The 12,781-nt window shown below is 41.2% G+C and overlaps 1 protein-coding gene across 1 annotated transcript in view; it reads left to right on the top strand.

Moving 5' to 3' along the window:
• The window catches only part of ERBB4 (erb-b2 receptor tyrosine kinase 4), a 589,315-nt gene that overhangs the window by 352,111 nt on the left and 224,423 nt on the right, over nt 1-12,781 (top strand). Inside the window, exons 7-10 of the mRNA XM_077829473.1 lie at nt 2,558-2,699; nt 5,377-5,490; nt 7,068-7,194; nt 12,287-12,360. Coding sequence (XP_077685599.1) covers nt 2,558-2,699; nt 5,377-5,490; nt 7,068-7,194; nt 12,287-12,360 — 457 coding nt within the window. The remainder of the gene's footprint in view (nt 1-2,557; nt 2,700-5,376; nt 5,491-7,067; nt 7,195-12,286; nt 12,361-12,781) is intronic.

Genomic DNA, 12,781 nt, shown 5'->3' with positions numbered 1-12,781 from the left:
TTTCCCCTGACTGCCCTGACCCCTGTCCACACCCCCGACCCCTGACAGGCCCCCCGGGACTCCCATGCCTATCCAACCCCCCCATTCCCTGTCCCCTGACTGCCCCCCCGGAACTCCCTGCCCCTTATCCGACCTGCCCCCCACCACTGCCCGCCCCCTTACCATGCCACTCAGAGCAATAAGAGCTCGCAGCCCCACCGCCTAGCCGGAGCCAGCCACGCCGCCCACGCTGCCCAGCAGGAGCGGCAGGCCAGAGCACTGATGGCACGGCGGCGTGGCTGCAGGGGAGGAGGGATAGCAGGGGAGGGGCCGGGGGCTAGCCTCCCCAGCTGGGAGCTCAGGGGCTGGGCAGGAAGCTCCCACGAGCTGGATGTGGCTCGCGGGCTGTAGTTTGCCCACCTCTGAGATAGTCTGTCAACTCAAGAGGATCATGGGAACCAAAGAACTCCATGCAAGTCTGACGATTTCATCCTGACTCTCCCAGGTGGGCCCTCTCCCTTCAACAGCACTTATATATCCCCTTCTAGTCTTCTGGGGGAAAGGTATTACCACCTTCTCCCTTCCTGAAATCTTCAGGTTTGGCCCAACTGGCCCCATCCTCATCCCACCTCTGTGATGCCTTCTGAGGCAACTCAGGCCCTGGACTGAGGTAAGGGCTTTTAGACGAGGCAGCAGAGCCAGAAGAGCCTTGCCCAGTCCTCCTGCTTCTGAATGTGAGAGGAGTGCTCTGAAGTTCCGCCCTGGGTATGGGGGCTGTGACCCTTCTTGCTTGCTCTTTGAAGAAGCAAGACAGAGAGAGGAACCAGCTGGCTATTTGCTGACCAGAACGCTGTATACCCAGGCCAAAGAGGTTTTGAGGCCATCAGGCTGCCGGAAGATATATGAAGTTACATGGGGAGGCACAATCCTATTGCCAACCGTACTAGGAGGATCCTGGGGCAGAATTGGGGTGACCTCCACTGGCCCAAATTATTTGCATAAACCTTTCATGTAAAACTTGAAACCAGACAGGATTTTTCTAATTTGAGAGTTTTGCTGTCTGCGTTTCTTATCAACTGTGACTGATACAATAGGCACGATACAGAATGGTAGAGAATGGAGAAATCAGTGTTTTCTCACATATCTAGGTACAAGTCTTACATATTCAATTTATTTTTTCCCTAGGTTCATCTATCCTTTTTATCCACACACTTGACTTCTCATGTGTCAGGGCCTTGTCCTCTCTCAGTAATGTATGGTCAAGCCTGAATATTGAATCCTATTTTCCCTTCCCAATGTGTGAATTAACTGACCTGGTTACACTTGCCACTTAGGAAAATGACCCCCTCCTGTGCTAGCTCAAAGGAAATGCTTATCCTCATTGCTGTCTAATTGGGAGTTTCAGTCCCTCTGTTGAACTGTGCCATGAGAGATCAGAAGGTTGGCCCTCTACAGCGCAGATCGTTAGTGTGTGTTCAGCCAGGATATGAGCAGCTTAAGTAGCTGTATGCTGTTGTCAGATTTGGAACTGCCTGTCAAGTTTGCCATTAGTTGATTGCTAATAGTAAGAAGAATAATGAAGAAAATAAGGCTTCCCTTTTAGAAGATGTATTGGCATCAAGTTACATTTAAACTGAAAATGTTCATATGGGTTCAAAACGGATTGCTCAGGGCTTTGGACATATATATGTTTTAATAATAATATCTTTAATAATATCTTAAGAAGAAACTTAAGTGGTTAAACGCAGACAAGGAAAAAACAATCTGTCCCATCCACTGTAATTGCAACAATGCCTTTGTAGATAATGGATAGTCAAGGGTCTGCTCTGAAGTAAGTCAATTCAAAAGGAGGTATGACATGATCAACTTGCTTTCTTGTAAAAAGAATGAGGAGTTTGGAACTGAGTGTCCAGGGAGGTTGAAGTATTCTCCAACTGGCTTTTGAATGTTTTAATTCTTGACGTCTGATTTGTGTCCATTTATTCTTTTGCCGAGAGACAGTCTGGTTTGGCCAATGTACATGGCAGAGGTGCCATGGTGAATCACAGACCTAAAAGTGGCAATTCTTCAACAAAAAAAACTTCAAAAACAGACTCCAGTGAGAAACTGCAGAACTGCAATTAATTTGCAAACTGGACACCATCAAATTAGGCTTGAATAAAGACTAGGAGTGGATGGGTCATTTCACAAACTGAAAGCTATTTCCCCATGCTAATTATCTCCCCTACTGTTACTCACACCTTCCTGTCAACTGTTTGAAATGGGCCATCCTGATGATCACTACAAAAGTTTTTTTTTCTCCTGCTTATAATAACCCATCTTAATTGATATGTCTCGTTAGGGTTGGTATGGCAACCCCCATCTTTTCATGTTCTCTCTCTCTCTCTCTCTATATATATATATATCTTCCTACTGTATTTTCCACTCCATGCATCTGATGAAGTGGGTTTTAGCCCATGAAAGCTTATGCCCAAATAAATATGTTAGTCTCTAAGGTGCCACAAGTCCTCCCTCATTCTTTTTGCTGATACAGACTAACATGGCTGCCCCTCTGAAACCTTGCTTTCTTGTGTTTCAGGCCTGCATGAATTTCAACGACAGCGGAGCATGTGTCACTCAGTGCCCCCAGACTTTTGTCTACAATCCCACCACCTTCCAGCTAGAGCACAACCACAATGCCAAATACACCTACGGAGCTTTTTGTGTCAAAAAGTGCCCACGTAAGTTATGTGACTGCTGCCTTTTTCACACTGTCATTGAAGTGCAAGTTGTGCAACTCCGCAAGAGGACAACACTATTAAGAAACCATTGCTAGGCAATGTTAAGTTTAAAGCTACGTAAATTGTGTAATAGCTCCAGGTATGCTCTTTGGCAGTCATACCTTGAAGTTATATGTTAATCAAAGAGATTGACATTTTGGGATGCTGTTATAAAAATGCCCTGTACTAGGGCCCAAGGGGCGGGGTGGGGGACTTAAGTGGCTTTCAGTTTTTATGACTAACGCTTATTATGTTTATGTTCTTTTTTGGGCTTTGGTAACCTTAGGAAGTATCCTTTATTGAGTAAAGCAGAAAGATCTGTACTAAATGAAAAAGGTTTTATAAAGGTAGAAATTCTAGTTTCAGTAAAATAACTTGTTTATGTAAATTATATGCATGCTAGATGTTAGTTAACTAGGAGGATATTCAGATATTCTCTTTCCCCCAAAAAGATGAAGACTAGTTAGTTCTGACCTTTCTTCCCCAAATTTAGAAATGAGTCACTAATTTTCTAACCCTCCTTTTCCTTAAATTCAAGAGTTTAATAATCCACTATTCCAGTTTGGGGTTATCTCTAACTATAACGATACTTTATGCAGTACAAATTCTAATACAATCCTTAAAGCATTAGGAAAAGCACTGTCAGATTTTGACAAGGGCATTCTATCCTGTCCTGTCCTGTTCTATTCCAGTTCCTATTCTGGGCCCATGGCCAGGGTATCTGAGTTTTTTCCCCCATCTTGTTACTGTGCACCCTTTGATGATACAAACAAATGTAAAATGTATGCTAGTCTAAAATCTTCATTATGATGGAAGTAAACTGTCTGTTTCTTAAAGGAAATAAAACTGTAAAAGAATGCTGAAATTAACAGGGGAGACCACCAAGCATCACTCCCATAGGGGGTCCTCCTATTCCACTCTAGAAACATCTTCCCTCCATTGAAACCCCAGGACTAGAGCTGGACACACACATTTGCAGTTAATTGTTTTAAGGATCATATTCTGGCAGTTTCAATTAATATTATTCTAAAGGATTCATTCAACCAGATGTACCTAAGATCCAACTACTTTACCTTTGGTGCCTTCAGATGCCTACCGGAACTAAGAATCAACACAAATCTCTTCATCTTTTTCTTTAAGTGACAGGCACCTTTCTTTAACACTGCCTTCTCTCACATAACCATGTAGCTGTGTGTGTGTGTGAGAGAGCACATGCACGCATAACAAAAATCCAAACAAAACACACACACTGCCCTGCACACACTTCTTCCCCTGGGGAGAGGATGAGAGAAGAACCATGACACAGATACTAGTCACATTGTTTAATGCACTGCTGGAAAGTCCAGGGATACTAAAATGATCAGCATAGTGTAAAGACCTCTACAGAATAGGTGGAGATTAGTGTCATTCCACCGGTAACTGGAAGGCCTTCTTCTTGGCCTATAGGGATGAGGGCTGGTTTCATGCTGGGTTGACACATGATATAGCCATTCAGTTTCATCTACCCATGTTTGCAGAAAGCCCTCACCCTCAGCCCCAGGCTGATTTGCAGTTGGCTTGAGGATTTTTGCACATATTCTGCACAGCTCTAATCATGGCATAAAATTAAGTGCAAGTGTAATGGCAACAGACCCCGGTCGTCAGCAAACCTGGGACCTCTAGAGCTTAGTGCATGAGCCTCTACCGCATGAGCTAAAAGCCAACTGGCTGTTAGCTAAAGCTGTAAAGCAGACTTGTATTTCTCTCTCCCCCTCTCTTCCCCCCCCCCACACCCCCAGTGCCATTAAATGGGACAGAACACCACAGCCAGAAGGTGTATGGGTTACACAAGTTTATTGACCACCATTAAAATCGTAGCAGTTATCACACTGTAGAATTTACCGCTACTGTGGTATTCCGTATAATTGTAATGGGGAAAACCATGATCATTGTGGTAAGAATTAAAAACTGTGATTCTTAATATCAAGTACTAAATTCTTCCACTGTTACTTACATTGAATAGTAGCATGCTCTAGGAGCAATGCCATTGATTTCAGCAATAGCTCTATTATGTTAATGGTACCCAATATACTTGCAGTCTATGGAAACAAAAGATAGCTGGCATATAGGATATTTTCCCCAAAAAGGTCTAAGATAACTCACTCTCTCTTGGTAGTTTTTAGGTATTTAAAATCGACAACTCTTCATTAGTTTTTCTTTCCACAGTATGTTTCTTCTCAAGGCCCTATATACAGGACACATGGGTATTGTAAGCATGTATGTGACTTCTGTTGAAGTCCTTCAGACAGATATCTGCCCATTGCTGTATTTTCAGCAGTTGGATTCAAAAGGGATGACAATATTTTCAAAACATTTTTCAAAATCATATTGGGTAAAATTGTCATAAAAGTTTGCGTCACGTAGGTGCCTACATCCTATTTTCAGAGGTGACATGGGCACCGAGGAGAATTGGTCTCTATAACTTTCAGTGGGACTTAAGCTCCTAAGTACTTAACTCACTTAGGAGCGCCTGAAAATCTTACCCGTCATTAAAATATTCAAGGCCATAATTAACTCATATTGATTTTCAGAACCCCCCAAATCATCCTCCAATATTACTTAATATACTTGTTTCTGAGCACTGCACTATTCCTTTCAGATAACTTTGTGGTAGATTCCAGCTCTTGTGTACGTGCCTGTCCCAGCTCCAAGATGGAGGTTGAAGAAAATGGTATAAAGATGTGCAAACCCTGCACTGACATTTGTCCTAAAGGTAGGTTATCATTTATTATAGCCTTGCTTGAATTTACTCTGCACTCTCGTAGAGCAAAGCAGGGTATTACTTTTAAATTAAGTGTATTCATGAATAAGTTCTAGGATATCCAGTACTAAGTGCCTTTGGGCATCCACAGAGCATAGAACTACAATGGCTGCCATGAGAAGAGTATTCCAAAAGATAATGTAGTGCAGGATTATCGCTGGACCATGGAAATATCGTCAAAAGGCTCATTTCTTCTTTGGGAAAAGTAGGGATAGTTTTTGGCTATTTGAGTGGAACAGACCTGTAGGTTTTTGTTATTGGTGGTGGTTGGAATTTGTTAATGTTCACTGGTTTGAAAGCGTGTCTGTTGGAACCTTTCAGGACCATTTCCAAAGCCCTGATTCTTCACTACCTTTATTGTCATCTTTGTGGGATGTCCCAGCAAACTGCTCGTACAACTGCTGGGTTTCTGCTCTCTCAAAGCAGAGACCTGAGGTTCTCCTGCCTCCTCTCTGAATGGCTTTGAGAGACAAGAGACCCTCTCCTTTCCCTCCAGTAGCATTGATGAAATATCTAAATCCGTCCTCTGCCTCACCAGGAAGCTTCCAGGTGGAAACCTGAGTCATTTTGCCGTCCCAACAGCTCTGTGTCTATGGGAGTCTTGAGGCTTCTTCTTGCTATATGGAGGTTTCAACAGCAATGGGAACAAAATACTGCCAATTTTCCTTACCACAAACCTGTGTCATAACAGGGGAGATGCCAGCTAGCTCACCAGGCAGCTACATAAAATCTGGTCCAATCAGCAAACAGCTACCCCACACAGGGCATCATGAAACAGATAAATGCAAGGACTTCTGCCTTATGCTGATCAATACAACTAGCCTTACCATGTTCAAAATTGAATGCAAAATTCATCTACACAACGAGCTTTCCTGCAACAGACACCTCTTTCCCACATAGGCACATGTGCGTGTACACACCATTTTCCATGCAAGTGCTTACTCTGACCTGTTGGGCAGAAGGAGAGAAATAACTGATTGTCATTTAAACACCTGGGAGGGGCTCAGATGCTTTGCTGATAGCTGTCACTGTTAGAGCCTAGTTAAGCAGGTAGATTGATGTGTTGTTTTATTGTGTAATCTAGGGAACTGGATGTTCCTATGGGCAATGTATACCCCAGAGCATGCAAGGTTGGAATTAACTGGCCATAAGGACCCTGAAGGGAAGTTTCTAGCACTGTTGCCCCCTTATGAAAGATACAACAGCCAAGCAATGATGCTAACGAGGCAAGAGTCTTTCCAGGCCCAGTTGGAATGTCAGTTGGATGGTGAAAGGGAATGAAGATGCCATTGGCACTTCCTGCCTAAAAGTCTATATCACAAGTACTCAGCGATATTTTTCACTCCTTGGGAAGTTTGTCCTCAAGTTCATGTTGAGGGGCGGGCAACGGCTCAAATTGATTCTTGTTTTACCAGAACCATTCTGCCCATCCCTGGAGGAAATGAAAGCTCAGGTGAATAAGGAGCAAACATTTATTGATTCATTTAATCTTCTTGCGAGTTGTTTTCATGGGGTTCTTGTTTCGGCAGCATGTGATGGCATCGGCACAGGGAGTTTGACGTCCGCTCAAACCGTTGACTCCAACAACATTGACAAGTTCATAAACTGTACCAAGATCAACGGGAACCTGATCTTTCTTGTCACTGGGATTCATGGGTGAGCACTAACATATTTTTGCACAGTATGTTACAGGTCTGGCTGCGGGACAGAACTAGCTGTGGACACTTCTGATTTGTATGGTTGTAGGAATGCGTGACTAAAGAGAAGCCCTGAGATAAATTGGTTTTCTGCTCACTTTTTGAAGTGATGGTACAGCCAGCTTGATTCTCACATTTAGCTTTTATGAAACAAAGGATAAGAAAGAAAGTTTGTGCTGGGAAAAGGAAAAACAATTGGGTCATATGTTCAGTCTAGGAGACCCTGGCTGCTGGATTGGAGTGACAGCTGGTCAGGGATTGTGGGGAGAGAACAGTTCACTTCCACTGATTTTCTTATCTTGAACTAAAAATGGGCCTAATCTGCAAAATGTGGATCCAGATCTGAGGGAAGAACCTTAATTGATTTAAATGGCCATAACTCCCTTGCCTATGAGAATGCACAGCAGCTGAAGATCCGCCCCCTAGACTTTGAACATAAGACAAGATATGGCTGTGAAATGTGCATTCATGTTTGTATTGCAAATACCCACAATGCTCAAGCGGGTTGTATCTCCTGTGTTTCGGTTCAGACATATCTGTACCTTGAATCCTTCCAAGCATTATCAAAGGTTTGGAGACAACTTTAGAGAGAGAGTTATAAGAACCAAGGTTTGAGTTGGTTATATCTTGCTTAAGGAAGGTATACCAAAGAGTTAATCAGCACTTTAGATTATATTTTGGTGCCTCATTTGGTCACCATTAAAGTCAACAGTTAGCACTAGTGATGTTATCTTGTATGAATGGGAATCATTTCCCAAATGAAAGGCCTCCTGGGGAAAGAAATTCTGTGTTTTAGATATAGGTGATGGTAGCTAGCAGTTTTCTCACACAGTCTTCCTTCCATCCTGAAAGGATTATCTTTGGTAGGACAAAATATGATTAGCTCTCCTTTTTAATTCAGCCCTCACGTGAGCATCAGTCATCAGCCAAGATGAATTAAGGAGCCACTTTGGTGAGGTATAACAGTACTCATCATAAAGAACAAAATCCAGCAGATAGATTAGCACAGTCAAGTATGTGGAAATGTTGCTGTTATGACTACAAGTACTTTGCTGTTATGAGTGTAATTTCTTTCTTTGCTGTGTGGTAACAACAAAGACTATTCAATTATGTCTGCCACTACATAGCTTTTAAATTTTTACATCTGATCTGTAGGCTCCTTAAAGTTTTCAGCATCAGATGTTGAGAGCTGAGATCTAATTACCGTTCCCATGCCAAATCGATGCTTGCAACTTTGCCGCCGCATGGGGAAAGCATGGTTAACAACACTACAACAAAGGATCTGAAACCAAATTTTGACATGACTAATAGTGGTGGATTTTTCCATAGTCGTCCTGTGTGTTCTGGTATGTAGGAAAATCATAATGGCCTGTATCAGGATGTATCTTTCAGACTGCCCTTAGGGATGAGGCAAAAGAAGCCTGATTCCATAATATTTGAATTTGTTATAGGGGCCAATTGTAGTGCACCGTCACCTACAGCATGATCCAGAGCACACTGAGGTCAGTGTAAAGACTCTATGGGAGTTGGATCGGGACCCTAGAGCTTGATGGTGATAAAACAGGGAAGTTAGAGTTTGACTGTATAGATGGTCTTATCTCTCACAGCAGGGACTACAGCATGAAAGGTTAATGTAGCATGGGATAAAGCATAGGAATGGATAAAGAACCAGGTGTAAGCGATTCAAAGAAGTGCTGCGGCAGACTTGGGGAATCACTGAAGAGGGTCACCCAGGAGTCAGTGGTCACACCTCACACTTTCTAATATGTACAAATGGCCAACCAAGGAGGCTGCGATAAATTTGTTAAACTCACATGACAGAAAGGAGGTTAGAAAACACAAGAAAGGCACAAGAAAAATGTAAGGGAGTCTGAACATATTGTGTGCTTTAGCCAATGCATTAAGTGAAATGTAATTTTGAGTATTTTTAGGGTATTAGCTGCAAAAATGTAGAACAGAACTATGAGCTGAATTGTGCTCATGAATCTCTGTAGCATCAAGCAAGAAGTTGGGGCAAAAATGACCTTGGAATAAAATCATATTCTCTGAAAAAGGATCTAAATTATGGACTAGAAATAAAAGACAAACACAAAAGCTAAAATATATTGCTGTGTTGGAACAGTGGAATATAAGCTTGTGACATTCATGTTGAAACCATACCATGCTCTAATCAGTGTCCTGCATGAAAAGACTAATACCAGTCTTAAGCAGCACAGTGGACTTAATCTTGAGCATTACATTGGAAATAGGCCACAGATCTTGAAAAGAACAGGCTGGAGAAATATGCATCATTTTTGAAAAAAGAAGAGCTCAGAGAGTGAATTAAAATAACATTATAGTGCGGGGGCTTTTGTTTGTTTGTTTAAATTTATTAAATTTTACAAAGTATATTTACAGAAAAGAAGTTACAAGAGCAGAAACAACTTGCAAAATAGAATTAAACCAAACGTACATTAAATAAATTGACAGTGTATTGCAATAATAATCAAATACATATTTGCCGCTCATCATTTTAAATAAGGAAGTTGTTTCCATGAGTGCATACATTCACGATGAATTCTAGCCTATTCTCTTTAGAAATGTATACTCTCTCATATTTCAAGTCGTAGGAATTAACAGTCTGTGGGGAACGGGGAATTAAGAGGAGTTTTTACAGTGGGGGAGAATCATTTTAATTGCAGAGGTCATTAAAAGCATGTGTGCATGTGTGTGTTTTTTTAAATACTTTGCCTAATGAAGTACAAGATGCTTGTTTGTATTTTACCCTCACTGGGTGGGGAGTTGACTGTTAACTATTTAAATAGTATTGGCTCTTTGATTAATAGATACATATAGTATACTACCCTTCCCTTTTCTAGAGCAGCTTTGTAAAAATATTGCATCTCCACTCTTTTGATTCATTTGTTAGTTTATAAGACCTGTTAAGATAAATAGGGTCTAGTGAATAGCCCATTGACGTCAATGGATGTTACCTTTCCATTAACTTCAATAGGCTTTGGATAATGCGCGTAGTCTTTGTCAGTGTTAATACACGGCTTCTCCCTAAGTGTATGAGTGAAGTGAACTTCATTAATGCATGTGTGTACAATCTGGCAATCTGAGACTGAGAAAGCATTGGCTGAAATACAGAATGAGACACCTTTATCGTCCAGAGGTGGTACTGGCTGTGATGGATGGTCTGGAAGCTTTGTAGTTTTAAAAAATAGTATGCCTTGAGAAAAAAAGTCACTGAAATCATTTCCATAAGCTCACTCTAAATAATTTTTAATACCTAACCACAGAGACGGGGGTTGGAATTCAGGAATGGAAATTCATAGAAAAAGATAACCCAGAGCAGTTTGCGCAAAAAAATTTTAGAGCACTAAATGTGCAGAATGTATCCCCACCAGCAATGCTGGTGATGTGGTATTTCCAGGACTGCTTTGTTACCACGTTTCAAGAAGCGAGGATTAAAATACATATGAGGCTAGCTGGGACCCAAAATTCTTTGCGTGTTCTTATGATCACACATAGAAGGTGCTAAATGAAGGAAGCTATCAACTGGAAGTTGGCCCTTGCAGTATGAAGTTAGTGAACTGCGGCTCACTTGTTCTCTACAAGTCCCATAATAGGACAGTTTAGTTTAATAAAGGCACTGGTACATGAGAGGTATTCATTTATGGCCTGATTCAAAGCCTCTTAAAGTCAATCAGAGGACTGTCATTGACTTCAGTGGCCTTTGGATCAGGTTCTTAATCTCCTGTGTTTGGAGAGAAAGCTCAGGTAAGATTGAGCTAACATCAGCATGCACAGAAAATGCATCTTCAGTGATTTTTACGTGCAATGGCAATAAAAATAAGTGGCCTAACGATAAAATATAATTGGAATAGCTGGGGAAGAATGTATTATCCTACAGTTTTGTAAGAAGAGAAAATGGTTATATAAGATACATTGGCTTCACTTCTTTATTGGTGTGAACTTTTTTTGTCCTAAAATACTCACTGATATTGGGATGGGGATGTTTTATCCAGTAGTCTCATGTTTAGCAAAGAGAGCTTTTTTAAAATTAATGGATTTCAAAAGAAAAATTGTATTTCTATGCTGAATCCTCAAAACCTGCCATCTTTTTTTACGAGAGCTCCAATTTGGTAAAATTAAGGGTACAATATTTCTGTGGTCCACTGGGCTTTAGGTTACGTTCCAGAGCTCATTTCACTCCTGTTCACCTGGAAATGCTCTCTGTAAAGGTTAGAAGTAACCCCCATTACTCTGTCACTGCACTTAATCCTGAGGGTTTGCCTCTAAAGGCAGCATGTTTGATTACCCTTGTATACCAATCCCAAGAGTGACGTCTCTTGGAAAGGCAAATAATGAGACTTGGGAATGCATACTTCACCTTTTCTGAGGTTGTCTTCCATCCCAGGGATGTATTTTTCTTTTTTTTAAAGAATGCAAACATTCCATAGCACGGTATTACACAAGAACCTTTCCTTGTACTTTGTTCAGATCAGCATTTTCATATAAGTATTCTTCTATGGAGGGGTCACAGTGTAATAAAGTTTACATTAAGGGGGTACCTTTCAGGAGAATGTTCTCTTACTTTCTTTTATTTGCTGTGATAGGCAAAGGGTCATGAAATAAGACAACTCCAGCATTGTCTGCACTAGCATATTCTGGCTAAGACTTTTAAATTTCTTTTGAGCACCTCAATTTTGGGGTGGCAAACTTGAAACACCTTGGAGAAAGCCTGATTTCCAGAGAGGACGGGAGCTCAGGACTTTTTGATAATCAACCCTTTGCGGTTTGATTTTCATGAGCATAGATATTTCCCAAAATGTTTTAAAGGTGATGAAGCTGAACCTTCCATCAAGCTGAACTGAAAGATGTTGGGCTCAGGACTTCTGGGGAAACACTCAAGGCTCAGGAAGTTAATCAATTGAAAAATGACTTGGTGTACTTGCTACCTAAAAGCAAGGTGCTGATATTCCGAATACTGCTACTATATAATGTACTTTCATAAGCCTGCTCATTTTATATTAAGAACATTATAATATGTTCTTCTAATCTTCCAGGGACCCATATCACACAATTGCAGCAATGGACCCAGAGAAATTAAATATCTTCCAAACAGTCAGAGAGATAACAGGTAACTCACATTTGTGATCCTACATAATTAGGGCTCTTTACTTATTTTGCATTTGCCATTTGTTTATATTTAAAGGATACATATTTTTAACTGACTATGCCGCAAGTTGGATAAACCTTTAATGCTTAACCTCTTCAGTATCAGTTGTTGCTTACAAGTACATATTCTTTGTTCCTATTAATGCAGAATGTCGTCTAACTCTGGGGTTCTGAACCTAGGGAATACAAACAGGTGTCAGGAGGTCAGGACCTTCTTGCAAGAATGCAATCCTGGTTAGATACAAGCAAGATGGGAGGAGGACTTTGGGGGGGCTCCTGATAGGGAAAAAGTGGTTGCTGTAAGGAAAAGTTTCCGTCCTACTGCTCTGACTTAAATATACATCTTTAATTCATTGCTGTGGGGGAGTTTAGTTTGTGAGTCC

Source organism: Eretmochelys imbricata, chromosome 11 (genome assembly GCF_965152235.1).
Source record: "Eretmochelys imbricata isolate rEreImb1 chromosome 11, rEreImb1.hap1, whole genome shotgun sequence".
Taxonomy (NCBI): domain Eukaryota; kingdom Metazoa; phylum Chordata; order Testudines; family Cheloniidae; genus Eretmochelys; species Eretmochelys imbricata.
Note: the sequence above shows the minus strand (reverse complement) of the source record. Positions and strands in the feature narration are given on the sequence as shown.